Source organism: Panthera pardus, unplaced genomic scaffold (assembly GCF_024362965.1).
Source record: "Panthera pardus isolate Hobbes unplaced genomic scaffold, ASM2436296v1 HiC_scaffold_8, whole genome shotgun sequence".
NCBI lineage: Eukaryota > Metazoa > Chordata > Mammalia > Carnivora > Felidae > Panthera > Panthera pardus.
In genome coordinates this window covers 126086693-126111398 of record NW_026527013.1, presented here as the reverse complement: position 1 = coordinate 126111398, position 24706 = coordinate 126086693, and the positions used below count along the sequence as shown (strand labels likewise).

The 24706-nt window shown below is 38.6% G+C and overlaps 1 protein-coding gene across 4 annotated transcripts in view; it reads left to right on the top strand.

Annotated features, from left to right (window-relative positions):
- Positions 1-24706, top strand: part of MATCAP2 (microtubule associated tyrosine carboxypeptidase 2) — a 74662-nt gene that overhangs the window by 37654 nt on the left and 12302 nt on the right. For 3 of the 4 annotated variants that reach the window (XM_019418133.2, XM_053897481.1, XM_053897482.1), the window contains 3 exons: positions 16472-16615; positions 17227-17359; positions 17869-18174. In XM_019418133.2, the coding sequence (XP_019273678.1) occupies positions 16472-16615; positions 17227-17359; positions 17869-18174 (583 nt within the window). Of the gene's footprint in view, positions 1-14881; positions 14902-16471; positions 16616-17226; positions 17360-17868; positions 18175-24706 lie in introns of those variants that run through there. The other variant, XM_019418132.2, reaches the window with a different exon arrangement.

Sequence of the window (24706 nt, the reverse complement as noted above, 5' to 3'; positions counted from 1 at the left end):
ATGTTATATTCATCCCTGAGATTGACCATGTACAGCATCAAAATGAAGGCTTGGAAGAGTCTTGTTTAATTTTGTTTAATACAATATTTTCCAATCACATTTGGCCATAAAACTCTTAAAAATGATACCTTGTTAACCACTTTTCTACAGGAAACAGTTTGGAAAACACTGGCTTAAAGACAAGGTCTATATGATCTCCTAGGGGTTATTCAGTATTTGGATAGGTGGTGGGGGAAGAGTTCTAGGTGTTAGAATTTACTAAAAAGGAAAGTAATGAAGGGAGGGTTGGGACTGGATGGATGTCAAATCAGTTACTTTAAATTGTAAAATTAAAACCCAGCTATCTTCTGTTAAACCTGTATACAGTCATGTGGGAAATAGATTGCAAAACACATTCTTTCCTTTTCTCCTTTCTTGGTGTTGTCTCTAATTTCATCCTCACAACAACTCTTTGAGGTAAATGGAAAAATTTTCATCTCCATTTTGCCTGTGAAGAAACTAAACCTGTGAAAAGTAAAACGACATACTCAAGATGACACATTTAGTAAGGCATTAATGTAAAACTAGATCTACTCATTTCTAGTCTTTCACAATATCACCCCGACTCGTATCATAATAGTGTCCCTATTGTACACAGTTTTTCACTGAGTGAAAAGAGAGAAGGGAGATAGTTTTTCTACATAGGACTGTTGAAGTGGTTCATGATTGATGGTCAGATTTTCAAACTACTAAACAGTAAACAGAATTAGCAGGTATACCAAAAGCAGATCATTCACCAGAATGTTAAGATTTTTCAGAAAGTTTTTAAAATGATCTAAGATAATTCCAAGTGTTTTGTTTTATTTTCTTTTTAAAGTAGGCTCCATGCTGGGTGTGGAGCCCAACACTGAGCTTAAATTTACAATCCTGAGATCAAGACCTAAGCTGAGATCCAGTCAGATGTTTAACCAACTGAGCCCCCCAGCACTGCATACAATGCTAAAAGTTTTATATAGAGATTTTTTATTTTCTGGATTAGTGGTTTAAATGTTACATTGTGCTATTGGACTATTCTTTATATATATATATATATATATATATATATATATATATATATATATATATATATATATATGAAACTTATTGGCAAATTGGTTTCCATACAGCACCCAGTGCTCATCCCAAAAGGTGCCCTCCTCAATACCCATCACCCACCCTCCCCTCCCTCCCACCCCCCATCAATCCTCAGTTCTCAGTTTTTAAGAGTCTCTTATGCTTTGGCTCTCTCCCACTCTAACCTCTTTTTTTTTTTTTTTCTTCCCCTCCCCCATGGACTTCTGTTAAGTTTCTCAGGATCCACATAAGAGTGAAAACATATGGTATCTGTCTTTCTCTGTATGACTTATTTCACTTAGCATCACACTCTCCAGTTCCATCCACGTTGCTACATTCTTTCTCATTGCCACGTAGTATTCCATTGTGTATATAAACCACAATTTCTTTATCCACTCATCAGTTGATGGACATTTAGGCTCTTCCCATAATTTGGCTATTGTTGAGAGTGCTGCTATAAACATTGGGGTACAAGTGCCCCTATGCATCAGTACTCCTATATCCCTTGGGTAATTCCTAGCAGAGCTACTACTGGGTCATAGGGTAGGTCTATTTTTAATTGTTTGAGGAACCTCCACACTGTTTTCCAGAGTGGCTGCACCAGTTTGCATTCCCACAACAGTGCAAGAGGGTTCCCGTTTCTCCACATCCTCGCCAGCATCTATAGTCTCCTGATTTGTTCGTTTTAGCCACTCTGACTGGCATGAGGTGGTATCTGAGCGTGGTTTTGATTTGTATTTCCCTGATGAGGAGTGACATTGGCCATCTGGATGTCTTCTTTAGAGAAGTGTCTATTCATGTCTTCTGCCCATTTCTTCACTGGTTTGTTTGTTTTTCGGGTGTGGAGTTTGGTGAGCTTTTTATTGATTTTGGATACTAGCCCTTTGTCCGATATGTCATTTGCAAATATCTTTTTCCATTCCGTTGGCTGCCTTTTAGTTTTTTTCATTGTTTCCTTTGATGTGCAGAAGCTTTTTATCTTCATGAGGTCCCAATAGTTCATTTTTGCTTTTAATTCCCTTGCCTTTGGGGATGTGTCAAGTAAGAAATTTCTGCGGCTGAAGTCAGAGAGGTTTTTTCCTACTTTCTCCTTTAGGGTTTTGATGGTTTCCTGTCTCACATTCAGATCCTTTATCCATTTTGAGTTTGTTTTTGTAACTGGTGTAAGAAAGGGTCTAGTTTCATTCTTCTTCATGTTGCTGTCCAGCTCTCCCAGCACCATTTGTTAAAGAGACTTTTTTCCATTGGATATTCTTTCCTGCTTTGTCAAAGATTAGTTGGCCATACTTTTGTGGGTCTAGTTCTGGGGTTTCTATTCTATTCCATTGGTCTATGTGTCTGTTTTTGTGCCAATACCATGCTGTCTTGATCATTACAGCTTTGTAGTAGAGGCTAAAGTCTGGGATTGTGATGCCTCCTGCTTTGGTCTTCAAAATTACTTTGGCTATTTGGGGCCTTATGTGGTTCCATACAAATTTTAAGATTGCTTGTTCCAGCTTCGAGAAGAATACTAGTGCAATTTTGATTGGGATTGCATTGAATGTGTGGGTAGCTTTGGGTAGTCAATGTAAAATTGACATTTTAACAATATTTATTCTTCCAATCCATGAGCATGGACTGTTTTTCCATTTCTTTATATCTTCTTCAATTTCCTTCATAAGCTTTCTATAGTTTTCAGCATACAGATCTTTTGCATCTTTGGTTAGGTTTATTCCTAGATATTTTATGCTTCTTGGTGCAATTGTGAATGGGATCAGTTTCTTTATTTGTCTTTCTGTTGCTTCATTATTAGTGTATAAGAATCCAACTGATTTCTGTACATTGATTTTGTATCCTGCGACTTTGCTGAATTCATGTATCAGTTCTAGCAGACTTTTGGTGGAGTCTGTTGGGTTTTCCGTGTATAATATCATGTCATCTGCAAAGAGTGAAGGCTTAACTTTATCTTTGCCAATTTTGATGGCTTTGATTTCATTTTGTTGTCTGATTGTTGATGCTAGAACTTCCAACACTATGTTAAACAACAGCGGTGAGAGTGGACATCCCTGTTGTGTTCCTGATCTCAGGGAGAAAGCTCTCAGTTTTTCCCCATTGAGGATGATATTAGCTGTGGGCTTTTCATAAATGGCTTTTATGATGTTTAAGTATGTTCCTTCTATCCTGACTTTCTCGAGGGCTTTTATTAAGAAAGGATGCTGAATTTTGTCAAATGCTTTTTCTGCATTGATTGACAGGATCATATGGTTCTTATCTTTTCTTTTATTAATGTGATGTATCACGTTGATTGATTTGCGAATGCTGAACCAGCCCTGCAGCCCAGGAATGAATCCCACTTGATCATGGTGTATAATTAATTTATATGCTGTTGAATTCGATTTGCTAGTATCTTATTGAGAATTTTTGCATCCATATTCATCAGGGATATTGGCCTGTAGTTCTCTTTTTTTAACTGGGTCTCTGTCTGGTTTAGGAATCAAAGTAATGCTGGCTTCATAGAATGAGTCTGGAAGTTTTCCTTCCCTTTCTATTTTTTGGAATAGCTTGAGAAGGATAGGTATTTTCTCTGCTTTAAACGTCTGGTAGAATTGGGGAAGCCATCTGGTCCCCAATAAGCCATCTTGTTTGTTGGGAGATTTTTGATAACTGATTCAATTTCTTCGCTGGTTATGGGTCTGTTCAAGCTTTCTATTTCTTCCTGTTTGAGTTTTGGGAGTGTGTGGGTGTTTAGGAATTTGTCCATTGCTTCCAGGTTGTCCAGTTTGTTGGCATATAATTTTTCATAGTATTCCCTGATAATTTCTTGTATTTCTGAGGGATTGGTTATAATAATTCCATTTGCATTCATGATTTTATCTATTTGGGTCATCTCCCTTTTCTTTTTGAGAAGCCTGGCTAGAGGTTTATCAATTTTGGTTATTTTCTCAAAAAACCAACTCTTTGTTTCATTGATCTGCTCTACAGTTTTTTTGGATTCTATATTGTTTATTTCTGCTCTGATCTTTATTATTTCTCTTCTTCTGCTGGGTTTGGGGTGTCTTTGCTGTTTTGCTTCTGTTTCCTTTAGGTGTGCTGTTACACTTTGTATTTGGGATTTTTCTTGTTTCTGGAGATAGGCCTGGATTGCTATGTATTTTCCTCTCAGGACTGCCTTCGCTGCATCCCAAAGCGTTTGGATTGTTGTATTTTCGTTTTCATTTGTTTCCATATATTTTTTAATTTCTTCTCTAATTGCCTGGTTGACCCATTCATTCTTTAGTAGGGTGTTCTTTAACCTCCATGCTTTTGGAGGTTTTCCAGACTTTTTCATGTGGTTGATTTCAAGCTTCATAGCATTGTGGTCTGAAAGTATGCATGGTATGATCTCAATTCTTGTATACTTATGAAGGGCTGTTTTGTGACCCAGTATGCAATCTATCTTGGAGAATGTTCCATGTGCACTCGAGAAGAAAGTATATTCTGTTGCTCTGGGATGCAGAATTCTAAATATATCTGTCAAGTCCATCTGAACCAATGTATCATTCAGGGCCCTTGTTTCTTTATTGATCCTGTGTCTAGATGATCAATCCATTGTTGTAAGTGGAGTATTAAAGTCCCCTGCAATTACCACATTCTTATCAATAAGGTTGCTTATGTTTGTGAGTAATTGTTTTATATATTTGGGGGCTCCTGTATTTGGCGCATAGACATTTATAATTATTAGCTCTTCCTGATGGATAGACCCTGTAATTATTATATAATGCTCTTCTTCATCTCTTGTTACAGCCTTTAATTTAAAGTCTAGTTTGTCTGATATGACTACTCCAGCTTTCTTTTGACTTCCAATAGCATGATAGAGAGTTCTCCATCCCCTCACTTTCAATCTGAAGGTGTCCTCAGGTCTAAAATGAGTCTCTTGTAGACAGCAAATAGATGGGTCTTGGTTTTTTTTTTATCCATTCTGATACCCTATGTCTTTTGGTTGGAGCATTTAGTCCATTTACATTCAGTGTTATTATAGAAAGATATGGGTTTAGAGTCATTGTGATGTCTGTAGGTTTCATGCTTGTAGTGATGTCTCTGGTACTTTGTCTCACAGGATCCCTCTTAGGATCTCTGGTAGGGCTGGTTTAGTGGTGACGAATTCCTTCAGTTTTTGTTTGTTTGGGAAGACCTTTATCTCTCCTTCTATTCTAAATGACAGACTTGCTGGATAAAGGATTCTCGGCTGCATATTTTTTTCTGTTCATCACATTGAAGATTTCCTGCCATTCCTTTGTGTCCTGCCAAGTTTCAGTAGATAGATCCATCACTAGTCTTATCGGTCTCCCTTTATATGTTAGAACATGTTTATCCTTAGCTGCTTTCAGAATTTTCTCTTCATCCTTGTATTTTGCCAGTTTCACTATGATATGTCATGCAGAAGATCGATTCAAGTTATGTCTGAAGGGAGTTCTCTGTGCCTCTTGGATTTCAATGTCTTTTTCCTTGCCCAGATCAGGGAAGTTCTCAGCTATGATTTCTTCAAGTACACCTTTAGCACCTTTCTCTCTCTCTTCCTCCTCTGGAATCCCAATTATGCGTATATTATTGCATTTCATAGCATCACTTAGTTCTCTAATTCTCCCCTCATACTCCTGGATTTTTTTTATCTCTCTTTTTCTCAGCTTCCTCTTTTTCCATGATTTTATCTTCTAATTCATCTATTCTCTCCTCTGCCTCTTCTATCCGAGCTGTGGTTGCCTCAATTTGATTTTGTAGCTCATTTATAGCATTGTTTAGCTCCTCCTGACTGTTTCTTGGTCTCTTGATCTCTGTAGCAGTAGATTCCCTGCTGTCCTCTCCTTTTTTCAAGCCCAGTGATTAATTTTATGACTATTATTTTAAATTCATTTTCTGTTATATTGCTTAAATCGTTTTTGATCAGTTTGTTAGCTGTCACTACTTCCTGGAGTTTCTTTTGAGGAGAATTCTTCTGTTCGTCAATTTGAATAGTCCCTGGAGTGGCACGGAACTGCAGGGCTCTTCCTCTGTGCTGTCTGGAGTAACTTGCGTTGGTGGGTGGGGCTGCTGTCAGACCCATTGTCTGCCCCCAGCCCACCGCTGGGACCACAGTCAGACTGGTGTGTACCTTATCTTCCCCTCTCCCAGGAGTAGGACTCACTGTGGAGTGGTGTGGCCTCTGTCTGGGCTACTTGCACACTGCCAGCTTGTGGTGCTGTTTCGATGGGATCTGGCATATTAGCTGGGGTGGGTCCGCAAGGTGCACAGGGGCGGGAGAGGCAGACTCAGCTCGCTTTGCCTTTGGTGGTCCGCTTCGGGAGGGGCCCTGAAGCACCAGGAGGGAGGCAGACCTGTTGGAGGGATGGATCTGCAGAAGCACAGTGTTGGGTGTCTGTGCGGTGCAAGCAAGTTCCCTGACGGGAACTGGTTCCCTTTGGGATTTTGGCTGGGGGATGGGCGAGGGAGATGGCGCTGGCCAGCACCTTTGTTCCCCGCCAAGCTGAGCTCTGTCCTCCAGGGCTCAACAACTCTCCCTCCCGTTGTCCTCTAGCCCTCCTGCTCTCTGAGAGCAGAGCTGTTGGCTTTTAACATTCCAGATGTCAAGTCCCGCTGGCTGTCAGAACTCACGCAGTCTGGCCCCTCCACTTTTGCAAGTCAGACTCGGGGGCTCTACCTTGCCGGCGGGCTGCCCCTCCACAGCCCTGGCTCCCTCCTGCCAGTCCGTGTAGCGTACACCGCCTCTCCGCCCTTCCTACCCTCTTTTGTGGGCCTCTTGTCTATGCTTGGCTCTGGAGAGTCCTTTCTGCTAGTCTTCTGGCTGTTTTCTGGGTTATTTAGGCAGGTGTGGGTGGAATCTGATCAGCAGGGTGTGGTGAGCCCAGCGTCCTCCTATGCTGCCATCTTTCCATCAGAAAAAGTGTTTTTTATTTTAAAACACTGACAGGTGTGAGGTGAAATCTCATTGGGGTATTGATTTGCCTTTCCCTAATGATGAGTGATGTTGAGTGTCTTTTCATGTGTCCTTTGGCTATCTGTTTGTCTTCTTTGGAGAAATGTCTGTTCATGTTTTCTGCCCATTTTTAATTGGATTATTTTGAGGATTTTTTGGTGTTCAGTTGTATAAGTTCTTTATGTATTTTGGATACTAACCCTTTATTGCATATGTCATTTACAAATATCTTCTACCATTCACTAGGTTGTTTTTGGTTTGTTGGTTTCCTTTTCTGTGCAGAAGAAGCTTTTTTATTTTGATGTAGTCCCAATAGTTTATTTTTGCTTTTGTTTCCCTTGCCTCAGAAGGAGACATATCTAGAAAAATGTTGCTGTGGCTAAGAGACATTACTTCCTGTGGTTTCTTCTGCTATTTTTATAGTTTTAGGTCTCACAGTTAGGTTCTTAATGTGTTTTGAGTTTATTTTTGTTTATGGTGTAAGAAATTGGTCTAGTTTCATTCTTTTGCATGTAGCTGTCCAGTTTTCCCAGCACCATTTGTTGAAGAAACTATCTTTTTCCTATTGCATATTTTTGCCCCTTGTGTTAAAGATTAATTGACCATATAATTGTGGGTTTCTTTTTGGGTTTTCTCTTCTGTTCCATTCTATTTTTGTAGCAGTACCATACTGTTTGGGCTACTACAGCTTTGTAATGTAACTTGAAGACTGGAATTGTGATACCTCCAGTTTTGTTTTTCTTTTTCAAAATTGCATTTGCTATTTGGGATCTTTGTGGTTCCATACAAATTTTAGGATTGTTGGTTCTAGTTCTGTGAAAAATGCTGTTGGTATTTTGATAGGGAGGGATTACTTTAAATCTGTCAGTTGCTGGGGTGCCTGGGTGGCTCAGTTGGTTAAGCGTCTGACTTCAGCTCAGGTCATGATCTCACAGCTCGTGAGTTTGAGCCCCGCGTCGGGCTCTGTGCTGACAGCTCAGAGCCTGGAGCCTGCTTCGGATTCTGTGTCTCCCTCTCTCTGCCCCTCCTCTGCTTGCACTCTCTCTCTCAAAACTAAATAAACATAAAAAAAATTTTTTAATCTGTAGGTTGCTTTGGGTAGTATGGACATTTTAACAATATTCGTTCTTCCCATCCATGAGCATGGACTGTCTTTCCATTTGTGTCATCTTCAATTTCTTTCAGTCAGTGTTTTATAGTTTTCACAGTACAGGTCTTGCACCTCCTTGGTTATATTTATTCCTAGGTATTTTATTATTCTTGGTACAATTATAAATAGGATTATTTTCTTAATTTCTTTTTCTGCTATTTCATTATTAGTGTATAGAAATGCAACAGCTTTCTGTACATTGATTTTGTATCCTGCAACCTTACTGAATTCATTTATCAGTTCTAATAGTTGTTGGATAGAGTTTTTAGGGTTTTCTATATATAATATGTCATCTGTAAATAGTGAAAGTTTTACTTCTTCCTTACCAATTTGGGTGCCTTTTATTTCTTTTTCTTGTCTGATTGCTGTGGCTAAGACTTTAAGTACTGTGTTGAATAAAAGTGGTAAGAGTGGACATCCTTGTCTTGTTCTTGACCTTAGGGGAAAAGCTCTCAGTTTTTCCCTATTGAGAATAATGTTAGCTGTGGACTTTTCTTTTTTTTATATAAATAAATTTTTTTTTTTTTTTTTTTTAGAAAGAGAACAAATAGGTGAGAGGGACCGAGGGGGAGAGAGAGAATCTCAAGCAGGCTTCATGTTTAGCATGGAGCCTGACACAGGACTTGATCCCATGACCTTGGGAGCATGACCTGAGCTGAAATCAAGTTGGACACTAACCAACTGAGCCACCCAGGTGCCCTTGTGGGTTTTAATTTATTATGTTGAGGTATATTCCCTCTAGACCTACTTTGTCCCCAGTTTTTACCATAAATGGATGTTGTACTTGTCAGATGCTTTCTCTGTATCTATTGAGATGATCATATAGTTTTATCCTTTCTCTGGTTGATGTGATATATCACTTTGATTGATTTGCAAATATTGAATCACCCTTGCATCCCAGGAATAAATCCCAGTTTTAACAAGGTGCATGTGTCTCCCACAGGAGGCCCTGCAAAAGCTCACAGTCGGCAGATGGTGTTGGCAAGGTTTGCGCTGGTCTTCTGGAGGGGACTTGGAGCACAGGGACTGAGGCTGGCCTGGCTGGAGGGGGCAGGGTAGGTTGTAAGCAAGTTAGGTAGGGAGTGTGGTGATCCCTGCAGGTAGCATGTGTTTATGCTGGGGGTAGGCGAGGGAAATGGCCCTGCCAGCTCCTGTGTTCTTGGAGGAGCCTCCCAGTTTAATCTGCCCCACTGGAACAGGCTCTGCAATTAGTAAATCACTCTCCCTCCCTTATGCCCCAGGCATTTTTCAAACTGCTGCTTCTGTATATTTCTCTGGGATGTTTATAGTGCTGTCCCCTTAAGGGTGGGGACTCAGTTTTCATTTGCCTTCTGGGTTCTCTCAGAGCTGAGCCAGCTGATAATGGTAAATTCTAGGCTTTAAGTCCCACTGGTTGTAAAAACTAGTGAAATTCATATTCTCTGGTTTTCTGATTTAAATGATGTGGGGATTGTCTTCCCCAGTGAGAGGATCTGTTTCTCTCCCCCCTCTGCGTCCACGGGTTCCCTCCTGCAGATGGCCTGTTTAGCTCCCTACCACACTTCTACCCTTCCTACCCTCTTCATTGTGGCCTCTTCTGTACCTTTAGTTGTGGAGTTTGTTTTGCCAGTCTTCCCATTTTCTGGGTTATTTACACTGATATGAGTGTTACCTAGTTGTATCCATGTGGCAAGGTGAGTTTAGGGTCCTCTTATTTTGCCGTCTTCCTGATTATACAATTCTGGGGTTTTTGGTTTTGTTTGTTTGTTTGTTTGGTTGGTTTTTTTTTTTTTTTTTGAGAGAGAGAGTTTAGAAAGAGCAGGGGAGAACAGAGAGCGAGAAACGGAGAGAGAATCCCAGACAGGCTCCATGCTGTCAGCGCAGAGCCCAACGCGGGGCTCATCTCACAAACTGTGAGATCGTGACCTGAGCCAAAATGAAGAGTCAGACACTCAACCGACTGAGCCACCTAGGCACCCCGCTTCTTGTTTTCCTAGAGGAGAATAAGAGTGATTCAGGGTCATGAGGTGGTAGTGCTGTAGCATTATGAAGAATGTTTTATTTTATTTTTATTTTTATGTTTTATTTTACATGACATTATAAATAACATCTAGATCAGGGGAGAGATAGGATCATTTCCTTCATGCTGAACAATTGTTTGTTTGTATTTACTTCCTTTTTGCTCTAGGTTTGAGCTCTCTGAAAATCTATTTGTTTTTATGTCTGTAAGATATACAAAGCTTCAGAACATCCTCTTATAAAGAGGAAGGATTCAGAAATAGTTGATATGAGCAGAGATACCAATATTGATTCTCTATTCTCTATTACTCTGGTATTGATTCATAATTTAGCAAAAAAATAATGGTTTTTGGTCCAATTTTAAAAGGCAAAACTGTTTGGTGGCATATTTCAGCCCATTTTTAGGAAGAAATATCCTACCTGATACTGTTCTTATAGAACTCAAGAGGAGATTCTGTTATATCATTTTCTAACACGGTGATGGAAGAGTTGGCATAGTTGTAAGATGGACACAAAAGCAAGAAACAAGGTCACATTCCTCCAGATTAGGGAACTAAGACCTGGGCAATAGGGTTGTCTATATATTAAGATGATTTGGTTCCAAACTTTTAAAACTGATCAGTAAAACTATGTAATATCTGATTGCTTCTGTTTGTGTTTGCTATTCTTATGGTTGGAAGGCAGCAGAGAATACATTTGATATTTACAGGTAAGTCAGGGCTAGATCTTCACATGGCTGAGGCAAGTGGCTGCTTCCTCCATGAGGAGGCCTCAAGTGTGCAAGCCATACCAACTCTTTCTACCAGCAATCTGCTCTGCCTAAAAATCTATAGAAAAATATTTGAATTGTTAAGATTGTTCCCCCCATGTGTTCTTTTTTTTTAAACACAAATACTCCAGAGAAAGGATATCAATGACTGACTAACTGGCAAGTGGGAGAAAGTAGGTGGTAAATAGAAAGACTCGGAGTTTACAAAGTAGAGGGCACTTAAACATTATATTTTTCCAGTTATAAAAGAAATATATGTTCAGTATAGAAAGTTGGAAAAGTATAGAGAAGAGAATAAAATCCCATTATTCTGTCGCTAACAGATAATCACTATTGACATTTAGTGTGTTTTCCTTGTCCCATCCCTAATGTTCATAATCGAGGTTAGTATATTTTTGTTTACATACCTGTATTTTCTCATATCATTAAAAACTGTCAACCTTTTTTGTCAGCATTATTGTCACTGACTGCATGTATTTCATAAAATGGGTATACAATCAGTTAAGTCTTTTGGTTTTTCCTACTGTGTTTTAAAATTTCAGAGTTTTGTTAGTAGTCCACTCTAGGCGGCTTCTTGTAGTGGCCGTGCTGTAGTGGAGGTGCCGGCTAGGATAGGCCTGTGTCAGCCTTCACGTTGAGGAAGGAGGGCCGCAGCTGAACCAGCTACATCAGAATTGTTTTTTCCTTTGTCCCATCCCACAGTATGCTGAAGGGAAAGAGAGGCCTAGAAAACCGGGGAGGAATGAGAAAGAAATCATTATTATACTTTTCTTTCCCAGTGAAGGTTCTTTAGGCCTCAGGCCTGGCCTGTCCTCGGGGAGGGGAAAGCACTTTAAATTCTATGTGATTGACCTTTTAAAGTTGATTAAATTGACTTGAAGTGGACTTTCTTTGATATTTGAAAAATATTGGAAAGCTAATGAAACTGGTTGAGATATTTGGACATAGGAAGGTGATATCCTGGATGGCAAATTGAAAGCGATGATTGGAGAGGCGCCTGAATGGTTCATTTGGTTAAGCATCTCACTCTTGACTTCCGCTCAGGTCATGATTCACAGTTCATGAGTTCGAGCCCCACATTGGGCTCTGGCTGACAGCACGCAAAGCCTTCTTGGGATTCTCGCTCTCTCTCTGCCCCCCACCCCCCGCTCATGTGCTGTTTTTCTTTCTCTCAAAATACATAAATAAACTTTAAAAAATTTAAAAAAAAGGAAGTGATGATTGGAGAAAAATAATTAAGCTTCTTCTTGTTTTAATTCCTGACCAAATAATACTGGGAAATGTCTTCTGATTCACTTAAATGATGACACTAATGGAGAAGAGAGATTTGACATGAAATTTATTGCCTTTCAGAAGTAATTTGCCATGTGGATGAGGTATGTGAAAGCTTGATTCTCCAAGTGGTATAGATATGGATTCTCTGAACTCAAGGGAGAGCAGATAAACTTCTCCTTTCTTTTCTCTTAAAAAAAAAATGGGTTGTGGGGGAGAATGGGGAGATGTAGGTCAAAGGGTACAAACTTTCAGTTATAAGCTGAATAAGTCCTGGGGATCTAATGTACAGCATGATGATTATAGTTAATAATACTGTATTGTAGGTGGCTCAGTTGAGTGTCTGACTCTTGATTTCAGCTCAGGTCATGATCTCATGGTTCATGGGTTCAAGCCTTATGTTCGGCTCTGTGCTGACAGTGCAGAACCTGCTTGGGATTCTCTCTCCCCCCCCCCCCCCCCACCTTCCCCTCTCCTACTCTCTCTCTCCCTTTCTCAAACTTAAAAAAATTAAAATAAAATTACTGTATTGTATACTTGAAATATACTAAGATCTTAGATGTTTTCGCCACACAGAAAGTGGTAACTACGTGAGGTGATAGCTGTGTCAATCAACTTGCTTGTAGTAATCATTTCACAGTGTGTACATATACTAAATCATTACATTGTACACCTTTAGAAAAACACATCACATGGTACAACCTAAATATGCCACATTTTTATTTTATTTTTTAAGTTTATTATTTATTTTGAGAGAGGGAGCACACGTGCACATACACTGAGTGGGGGAGGAACAGAGAGAGAGAGAGAGAGAGAGAGAGAGAGAGAGAGAGAGGAAGAGAGAGAATCCCAAGAACATTCCACAATGTCAGCACAGAGCACGACTCAGGGCTCGATCTCATGAAGTGTGAGATCATGACCTGAGCTGAGATCAGGAGTCAGACGCTTAACTGACTGAGCCACCCAGGTGCCCCCACAATTTTTATTTGTATTTGTTAGTCATAACTCAGTAAAACTGAAGAAAAATGACTTTTTCCTCTTGATCATAACACTAATAAATGCATATTGTAAAGAATTTTAAAACTTCTGAAAAGTACAGATAATAAACCTCAGTGCAATCTTATCACTCCATCCCAAACAGGAGCAGCAGCCTTTGGGTATATTCTTGCAGGCTTCCTTGTGCCTTTTTACATTGTTTATTGCCTTTTCCTTTTTCCAAAGCTGAGATCATACTCCTAAAATTTTTGTGGCCTGCAGTTAGGAGATTGCATAAAGCAGCAGAAATTGTAACATAAAAATATTCACTGATGAAGTGGCCACTCAACATTTCTGCTGTCTCTGTTAATGCTTGAATTTATTCACCCATTTAACCACTGTTTCTGTCTCTGTGCCTGGGCGTTATTATAATGCAGGTGGATTGGGAAGTTATTTCTTGAGGTTAGTGAAGGATACTGGAGATCTTTGTGATCACTGACAAATCTACCTAGGTTGGACCAGTTGAAAAACTGTTGAAGAAAGAAATCAGTAGAGATAACAATAGGATAGGCACTTTAAAGAATGATTGGACATGACATCATATTAACACAAGCTCCCATGTAGTGTTGCCACCATTATGATGCCATGTAAATCAGGATGAAATGAAGGATGTTATGTGCTATTGTATATCATTCTGATGGAAAAATCACTCCCCCTCCCCCCCAGCCCCCACTATTTTTATTCATTCATTGATGAATCAAAAAATTAGTACATAGGCATACATAAAAGTTGCCTAAATGTTATTAAGCTGCCAAGGTATGTTTTCTTTCTTGTATTTATAGGGTACCTTTTTAGTGTAAACTTCCTATCAAATTTTTGTTTCCTATTAGGAATATGAATGAATATGAACACTTAATAGCCTTCTAGTACCATTTATTGGCAATAACAGGGAACACCTGTATTTAAGTTTTTCTTAATTCTCTAAATTCTTTTATATCTGCTGTAATAAACACAGTAGTATGCCTTATCTGTGGTTTCACCTTCTGCAGTTTCAGTTGCCTGAGATCAACCTCTCTCTGGAAGCAGATGATCCTCTTTCTGACATATCGTCAGAAGGTCAGTGGTAGCCTCATGCTGCTGCCTGTGTCATTTGCCCCCCCTTCCTTCTTATCACACAGTCATTTTATCATCTCACATCACAAGAAGAGGAGTGGGTTATGGTACCATAAGATATCTTGAGAGAGAGGCCACATTCACTTAACTTTTATTACAGTGTATTGTTATAATTGTTCTATTTAATAGTTATTGTTAAACTCTTACTGTGCATAGTTTATAAATTAAACCTTATCATAGGTGGGTATATATAGGAAAAAAATAGTGTACATAGGCTTTTGTACTCTGCATTTTCAGTCATCCACTGGGGTCTTAGAACATATCCCCTGCAGATGAGCGGGGACTACCATAGTAACCAGATAACGACAGTTTTTCTAGTGAGTAAGCATATGCTAGAAAAGCTAATTTTATCCAAAATTAAGTACATACTTTAAAAACATACAACTACAAGTTATATTAAAAAAATTCTTTAACCTTTTTTAGGTCTAAATGTCAGTCCAATATAGAAGGCACCACATCTGTCTCTGCTGGAATTAAGGCCAAATTTCTTACCTTCTTCTCACCGTGTTTGATATATTGATGACTTGGGATCATTAGACTAGGGTATGCAAAAAATATTTGCTAATCTGCTGAAATGGGTTTTTAATTATGTGCTTTTATTCTTTTAATAATCAGAGTTGTCATATAAAAAATGTAGCCTTTTTATGCTATATTTCCATTCTCTGAGATGCTGCTTTTTACCGTGCACATGAGTCATCTGAGGATCTTGTTAAAGTGCATGTTCTGATTCACTAGGCATGGTGGGGGGCAAAATTCTGCATCTGAAACCAGCTCACAGCCTTTCGACCACAGTTTGAATTGCAAGGCTTTCAAGAACAGTTTTGGGAACAGAAGCCAGGCAAAGCCTATCGAAGCCATTTCTTGTTACACTAACTTTAAGTCACATGCCTAGTTTATTAGTAATACATATTTTTTCAGTGGAGATATATATGTTGTATTGTAACTTGTAGTGTGTTCGTTTTCTGTAGTTGTGTTGAGCATATTATGTACGGCGGTGGCATTTACAAAGAATGAATGTACCGATCATGATGATGATGATGATGTAATAATAATTGACAGGTATTGACTACTTATTTGTACTTTAAAAAGCTTGACTAAATTTTCTCAACAAAACCATGAAGTAGACATTATTGTTACCCCATTTAAAAATGGGAGGCTTACTGACAACTTTAGTGACTTGCCCATGGCCACAAAGCCAGAAGGTGGATAGAACCAGGGCAGCAATGCAAGTAGTCTGACTCTAGTGCTTATAGTTTCAGTCTCTTTACTAGTCTGACAATAAAAAACTAGACTTCATAGCATGAATTTTCTAGCTTCTCTCTCAATTCCTATAAGATATATTTGCATTTTCTAGCTTCTTTCCCAAAAGGCCTTTTGAAGATTCTTTTTCTTCCTTATGTTTTCCTTTCTTGTGGCTTTTTCAAGATACTAAGGATCTCTGATTCATTACTAGGGTTTTTTTTTTTTTCTAGTCTTCCTTTCTGTATATCTGTGTTTAGAAAAGATCTCAATTTTCATATTCTTTTGATGTGAAAATTAATGAAGAATGAAAAGTAGGTGGTACCCTGCCCTGAATGAAAGATGAAAATGTTTTTGTAATGTTGAGACTGTTTTCTGTGAAAGATTAGCCCAGGAAAACTTCAAATTTTATAAGATTGTCACAGAAGAATTGTGGATTATTTTTTTGTGTTCTTGAAAATTGGGGCTATTATTTTTTTTATCCAAATGGCAGTTATAATTTAGTGATTAATCTGGAGACAGACCTTCCACTGTGAGTTCTCTTGCCAAACCACCAAATGGTCTTAGAGAAGCCAAGGAGCCCTCTGCCTTATCTCCTCAGCCTGTCAGGTGGTGACACTGTATGCAGTACCTTTGTCCTTTAGCAGGTGAAGGAGAAACAAACACAGAGGATTTCTAAGTACTGAGGTGTTTGTAAAAATTTGTGACAGTGAGTGAACAGTGTTTAGGATTAGATGTGGTACCTCAGTTGCAGTTTCATTTGGAAATCAATAAACACAGAACAGGTCATGATCAATAAGAATATAACTGGCTTATTACTCATCTCAAAATAATTCAAGGCTATTTTCATTATCTGTGTGTTTTTTTTTTACAGTCCATCAATATTATGGAACTGACTTTACAGAAATATGGAAGTTATGAAAAATTTGAGCAGGCCACCGGTGGCAGCCTGCTATCTAAAACTCGAATCTGGAGTCACGTTAGGAAGTACATGATGAAAGAAGGCTGCATGGGTGAGGTATGAATTGGGATGACACGAGATGCTGACTGCTGGCATTTTAACTCCTGGTGCCACATGGTTTTCTCTGCAGGTTTTGTTCTCCCATCCCCATTCTGCTCATTAAATTAGTCACCCAGAAGTCTCACTAAATGCTAAGTTTATGTCGCATTGAATTATTTTGCTCACTATGTGTTTTTCTTTACTTACTACCACTTCTGTATACTTCATGGAATTGTTGGAATTGTTTTATGAAAATTCTTAAGAGATTTGCCTCAGTGGCTCCTCTTGTTAGTAGCCAGTTCAAAATAAGCTTTGGCCCAACAGCGAACAGGACTCTGGCTTATATACCTTCCTTTACATCATTGTAGCCAGGGGGGACTGTATTTGAGAGCGTGGCCCTCTACTTTCCTTCATTCCAGGAAAGGTTCTTGAGTTCCCCCGGCTCAAAGGAGGAAGCGTCAAAAGTGATTGGCCCTGAATTTCATCGTCTAGGTTTCTGGGAGATTTGAATTGGTATAAGCAAAATAAAAACATCTTGATTTATGGGTCTGTGGTTTCCTGTGAAAGCTGCTTAACCCCAGCCTTTATGTTTTGTTTCATATATTTATATTTTTCCTCTTGCTCCTTAGATTGTAGTACATCTCACTGAAGATCTGCTTTCCCGAGCTTCGATGACAGTGGTAAATGGATGTCCAACGCTGACCATCAATGTTTCCACTGCACGTGAGCACTGGCTGGAGGGAATGCTGAGGCATGAAATAGGTAGGGTAGCCCTTCTCCATTTGTTCATTTGTAATATCAGAAATCAGCATCAGAGAAACATTCTTTTATAATGGGGTTTTCTCTTAGCAGTATTTAGCAAAAAGTAATGAAATTTTTAGGTTTCACTTGAGCCAAGATAGTAATGTCTTACTTCAAATTAGATTTTTTCAGGCACTGTGTAGCTGTATTAAGCATGGATAGTCATTTAACTCCTCTGAATTTTAGTCCTCCCGCCTGAAACTTGAAGAAATTGAACTAAGTGCTCTCTCATATTTTTTTCAAATATCAAAGTCTGTGATTCTTCCCTTTACCTCTCCTAATGACACATGCAGTCCTTCTGAAGGCAGAGTACCTCCTGCAAAAGGCTTTAAGGTCAGGTCATTTTCCACTTTGTTTTGTAGGTACACATCAGTTTAATTTTAGAACTGTTGGTAGAATCTTTTTTTGGCTAAGAGTTAAAACGAGAATGTCATTTCTTGGTTTTTTTGTGTGCCTTTTCTTGTCCACAGGCACACATTATTTTCGAGGTATTAACAACCTTCAGCAGCCATGGAACAGTTGGACTGGTCGTAAAAAACATGAGCTAAAGCCAAACAATCCCACAGAGGAAGGACTGGCAAGTATTCACAGTGTCCTTTTTAGAAAAGACCCCTTTTTATGGAGGGCTGCCCTCCTCTACTACACTGTTTATCGAGCCAGCCAAATGTCTTTTTGTGAACTCTTCAAAGATATTGGAAAGTTTGTCAAAGACCCCAATACAAGATGGGATTATTGTGTACGAGCGAAGAGGGGATGGACTGATACTTCTCAACCAGGTGGGTGTCCCTTGACTATAGGTTTCCTGACTTGTGGTTAGTTGTCTGTTGATTTTGGTTACATCCTTCTCCACCAACCATAGAATTCACTTACTTATGAAAAAGTAAACCTGTTACTTGAGGTCAGTGCTAGTTTTCCCAAATCATGTTTCATTAGCATTATTTTCTCAAATCTCATTTTGAAAAATTTCAAGCCTACAGAAATATGGCAGTGATAGAATTCACACCCATATTACCCTTCCTGTAGATACATGAATAGTTAACATTTTGCCAGTTCTGCCTTCTCGCGCTGATTGTAAAAACAGGTTTACTGAGATATAATTCACATGGCATACATGGCATACAGTTTGCCCATTAAAAGGTACATGTCAGTGGTTTTTAGAATATTCGTAGTGTTGTGCAGCTGTCACCACTGTCTAATTCCAGAACGTTTTCATCACCCCAAAAATAAACCTGTACCCATTAATAGTCATTTCCCATTCCTTCTCCCCCATGCCCCCAGCTCCAAGTAACCATTACTCTACTTTCATAGGTTTGCCTGTTTTGGACATTTCATACAGATGGAATCATATAATATATAACCCTTTGTGTCTGGCTTCTTTCACTTAGCATAATGTTTTTAAGATTCATCCGTATGGTAGCATGTATCAGTATTCAGTCCTTTTTATTGCTGAATAACAATATATATGTATATGAAATTTTATTTTTCTATTCACCATTAATGGACATTTGAGTTGTTTTCACACTTTTTGGCTGTTACAAATAATGTTGCTATGAACATTTGGGTGCAAGTTTATATTTTTAATTCTCATGGATTATATATATATTTTTGAGTGGAATTGTTGGGTCATATGGTAACTCTCTGTTTAACCTTTTGAGGAACTGCCAGAATGTTCTTCAAAGTGACTGCTCCATTTTACATTCCCACCAGCAGTATATGGGGGTTCTTATTTTTTTCTTTCTTTTTTTTTTGATTTCAGGAATATAATTTAGTGACTCATCACTTCTGTATAACACCCAGTGTTCATCCCAACAAGTGTCCTTCTTAATGCCCCTCACACCTTTAGCCTATCACCCCCACCCAACACCCTTCAAGCAGCCCTCAGTTTGTTCTTTGTATTTAAGTCTCTTATGGTTTGTCTCCCTGTTTTTATATTATTTTTGCTTCCCTTCTCTTATGTTCATCTATTTTGTATCTTAAATTCTGCATATGGGTGAAGCCACATGCTCTTTGTCTTTTTCTGATTTCACTTAGCATAATATACTCAAGTTCCACCCACATTGTTGCAAATGGCAAGATTTCATTCTTTTTGATCACCAAGTAATATTCTGTTATATATATATATGTGTGTGTGTGTGTGTATATATACATATATGTGTATATATGTGTTACACATGTGTATATATAATACATATATGTACCATACACACACACACACACACACACCCCACATCATCTTTTCCGTTCATCAGTCGATGGACATTTAGGGTCTTTCCATACTTTGGCTATTGTTGATAGTGCTGCTATAGACATTGGGGTGCATGTGTCCCTTCAAAACAGCACTTCTGTATCCTTTGGATAAATCCTTGGTCATAGGATAGTTCCATTTTTAACTTTTTGAGGAACCTCCATGCTGTTTTCCAAAGTGGCTGCACCAGTTTGCATTTCCACCAGCATTGCAACAGGGTTCCTCTTTCTCCACATCCTTGCCAACATCTCTTGTTGCCTGAGTTGTTAATTTAAGCCACTTTGACACATGTGAAGTGGTATCTCATTGTGGTTTTCATTTGCCTTGCCTCCATAGACATGTCAAGTAAGAAGTTGCTGCAGCTAAGGTCAAAGAGGTTGTTGCCTGCTTTCTCCTCTAGGACTTTAATGGCTTCCTGTCTTACATTTAGGTCTTTCGTCCCTTTAGTTTATTTTTATGTATGGTGTAAGAAAGTGGTCCAGGTTCATTCTTCATGTCACTGTCCAGTTTTCCCAACACCATTTGCTGAAGAGACTTTTTTTTCCATTGGATATTCTTTCCTGCTTTGTCAAAGATGTTGGCCTTACGTTTGTAGGTCCATTTCTGGGTTCTTCATTCTGTTCCATTGATCTATATGTTTTTGTGCCAGTACCATACTTTCTTGATGATTACAGCTTTGTAATACATCTTGAAGTCCAAAATTGTGATGCCTCCATCTTTGGTTTTCTTTTTTAGGATTGCTTTGGATATTCATGGTCTTTTCTGGTTCCATACAAATCTTAGGATTGTTTGTTCTAGGTCTGTGAAGTATGCTGGTGTTATTTTGATAGGGGTTGCATTAAATATGTAGGTTGCTTTGGGTACTTTCGACATTTGAACAATATTTGTTCTTCCAATCCATGAGCCTGGAATATTTTTCCATTTTTTTGTGTTTTTCAATTTCTTTCCTAAGCTTTCTGTAGTTTTCAGTGTATAGATTTTTCACTTCTTTAGTTAGGTTTATTCCTAGGTATTTTATGGTTTTTGGTTCAATTGTAAATGGGATTGATTCCTTGATTTCTCTTTCTGCTGCTTCACTATTGGTGCATAGAAATGCAGCTGATTTCTGAGCAGAGATTTTATATCCTTCAACTTTGCCGAATTCATGGATCAGTTCTAGCAGTTTTTTGGCATAGTCTTTTGGGTTTTCTACGGAGAGTATCATGTCATCTGCAGAGTAAAAGTTTGACTTCCTCCTTGCCAATTTGGATGCCTTTTATTTCTTTGTGCTGTCTGATTGCTGAAGCTAAGGCTTCCAACACTATGTTGAATAACAGTGGTGAGAGTGGACATCCCTGTCTTGTTCCTGACCTTAGAGGGAAAGCTCTCAGGTTTTCCCCATTGAGGATGTTGTTAGCAGTGGGTCTTTTATATATGGCTTTCATGATCTTGAGATATGATCCTTCTATCCCTGCTTTCTTGAGGGTTTTTATCAAGAATGGATGCTGTATTTTGTCAAGTGCTTTTTCTGCATCTATTGAGAGGGTCATATGGTTCTTATCCTTTCTTTTATTTACATGGTGTATCACGTTAATTGGTTTGTGGATTGGTTTGTGGATATTGAACTAGCCCTGCATCCCAGGAATAAGTCCCACCTGATTGTGGTGAATAATTCTTTCAATGTATTATTGGATCTGGTTTTCCCGTATCTTGTTGACAATTTTTGCATCCATGTTCATCAGGGTCTGTAGTTCTCCTTTTTAGTGGGTCTTTGTCTGGTTTTGGAATCAAGGTAATGCTAGCTTCATAGAATGAGTTTGGAAGTTTTCTATCCATTTCTATTTTAGGGAACAGCTTCAAAAGAATAGGTGTTAACTCGTCTTTATTTTATTTTTTAATTTTTTTAATGTTTTATTTATTATTGAGAGACAGAAACAGAGCATGAGCATGGGAGGGGCAGAGAGAAGAGGCAGCAGGCTCTGTAGTTTTCATTTGCCTGGAGCAGACTCCAGTCTCTGAGCTGTCAGCACAGAGCCCAATGCGGGGCTCAAACCCACAAATCACAAGATCATGACCTGAGCTGAAGTTGGACGCTTAACCGACTGAGCCACCCAGGCCCCCCAACTCTTCTTTAAATGTTTGGTAGAATTCCCCTGGAAAGCCATCTGCCCCTGGACTCCTGTTTTTGGGAGATTTTTGATTACTAATTCAATTTCTTTATTGGTTATGGGTCTGTTCAAACTTTCTATTTCTTCTTGTGTCAGTTTTGGTAGTTTATATGTTTCTAGGAATTTGTCCATTTCTTCCAGATTGCCCAAATTGTTGGCATATAATTGATTTATTCTCTTATCATTGTTTGTATTTCTGCAGTTTCGGTTGTGCTCTCTCTTTCATTTGTGATTTCATTTATTTGGGTCCTTTGCTTTTTCTTTTGATCACTCTGGCTAAGGGGTTTATCAATTTTGTTAATTCTTTCAAAGAACCTTTCACTGCTCTGTTCAGCTGTTTTTTTTTAAATTTTGATATCATTGATTTATGCTCTAATGTTTTATTATTTCCCTTCTTCTGCTGGTTTTGGGCTTTATTTTCTGTTATTTTTCCAGCTCTTTTAGGTGTAAGGTTAGATTGTGTATTTGAGACCTTTGTTCCTTTTATGACTGCCTTTGCTGCATCCCAGAGGTTTTGGGCTGTTGTGTTTTCATTTTCATTGGCTTCCATGTACTTTTTAATTTCCTTTTTAATTTCTTGGTTAGGTGTGCCTGGTTGGCTCAATTGGTTAAATTTTCGATTCTTGATTTCGGCTCAGGTCATGGTCTCACAGTTTATGAGTTTAAGCCCCATGTTCGGCTCTGTGCTGGCAGCATGGAGCCTGCTAGAGATCCTCTCTCTCTCTCTCTCTCTCTCTCTCTCTCTCTCTCTCCTCTCTGCCTCTCCCCTGTGCACTCAAAAGAAACTTCAAAAAAATTTCTTGGTTACCCATTCATTCTTTAGTAGGATATTTGTTAATCTCCAAGTATTCATTTTCTTTCCAAGTTTTTTCTTGTGGTTGATTTCAATTTTCATAGCGTTGTGGTGTGAAAGTATGCAAGGTATGATCCTGATCTTTTTGTACTTGTTGAGGGCTGATTTGTGTCGCAGTATGTGATCTGTTCCAGAGAATGTTCCATGTGTACTCGAGAAGAATGTGTATGCTTTACGATGAAATGTTCTGAATGTATCTGTTAAGTCCATTTGGTCCAGTGTGTCATTCAAAGCCATTGTCTCCTTGTTCATTTTCTGCTTAGATGATCTGTCCATTATTGTAAGTGGGGTGTTGAAGTCCCCTACTGTTATGGTATTATTATCAATGATTTTCTTTATGTTTGTGTTTAATTGATTTATATATTTGATTTTTCCCATGTAGGGGGCCTAAATATTTACAACACTTACAATATTTTACAATCTTCTTGGTGGATAAACCCCTTAATTATGTTATGTTGCCATTCTTCACCTCTTGTTAAAATCTTTATTTATTTTTTTTTTTTCAACGTTTTTTATTTATTTTTGGGACAGAGAGAGACAGAGCATGAACGGGGGAGGGGCAGAGAGAGAGGGAGACACAGAATCGGAAACAGGCTCCAGGCTCGGAGCCATCAACCCAGAGCCTGACGCGGGGCTCGAACTCACGGACCGCGAGATCGTGACCTGGCTGAAGTCGGACGCTTAACCGACTGCGCCACCCAGGCGCCCCTAAAATCTTTATTTTAAAATCTAGTTTGTGGGATATAAGTATGACTACTCTAGTTTCTTTGATGACCATTGGCATGATAGATGGTTCTCCATCTCCTTACTTTCAATTGCAGGTGTTTTTAGGTCTAAAAATGGGACTCTTATAAGCAGCATATAGATGAGTCTTTGTTTTCTTATCAATTCTGATACCCTGTGTCTTTTGATTATAGCATTTAGTCCATTGACATTTAGAGTGAGTACTGAAAGATATGAATTGTGTTACCTGTAGAGTTGGAGTTTCTGGTGATGTGCTCTGGCTCTTTCTAGTCTTTGTTGCTTTTGGTCTTTTTTTGTTTTGTTTTCATCTTTTCCCCCAAAGAGTCCCACTTAAAATTTCTTGCAGAACTGGTTTAGTGGTCAGGAACTCTTTTAGTTTTTGCCTGGAAAACTCTTTATCTCTCCTTCTATTTTGAGTGACAGTCTTGCTGGATAAAGAATTCTTGGCTGCATATTTTTCCAATTCAGCACGTTGAATATATCCTGCCATTCCTTTCTGGCCTGCCAAGTTTCTGTGGATAGGTCTGCAGCAAACCTAATCTATCTTCCCTTATAGGTTAAGGACTTTTTTCTTCCTTGCTCTTTCAGAATTCTTTCCTTGTCTGTGTATTTTGTGAATTTGACTATGATATGCCTTGGTGATGGTCAGTTTTTGTTGAATCTAATGGGAGTTCTCTGTGCTTCTTAGATTTTGATGTCTGTGTCCTTCCCCAGATAAGTTTTCAGCTATAATTTGCTCACATAACCCTTCTGCGTCTCTTTCTCTCTGTTCTCTTCTGGGACTTGTATGATTCAGTTGTTATTCCTCTATAATAAGTCACTGAGTTTTCTAAGTCTTGTATTGTGCTCTTTTGCCTTTGTTTCCGTCTTTTTTTCTGCTTCATTCTCCATAATATTTTCTATATCACTGATTTTGCTGCTCTGCTTCATCTGTCCTTGCCATCATGGCATCCATTCGAGATTACATCTCGGTTATAGCATTTTTAATTTGTCCTGACTAGATTTTACATCTTTTATTTCCACAGAAAGGGATTCTGTGCTTTTTTCAACATATTCTTATTATCATGGTTCTAAATTCTAGTTCATCCTGCTTATATCTGTGTTGTTTAAGCCCCTGGCTGTCATTTCTTCCTGTTCTTTCTTTTGGGATGAATTCCTTCATTTTTCATTTTGGAGGAAGAAAAAAATTAATAAAATAAAAAATTTAAATTAAAAAATTTTTAAAAATTAAAAAAAATAAATGAAGCTAGATCCTAGGTGTGTTTTGGTCTGCTTGTTGAAAGAAGCTTTATGGAATAGAGAAAAAAGGGGAAGAAAAG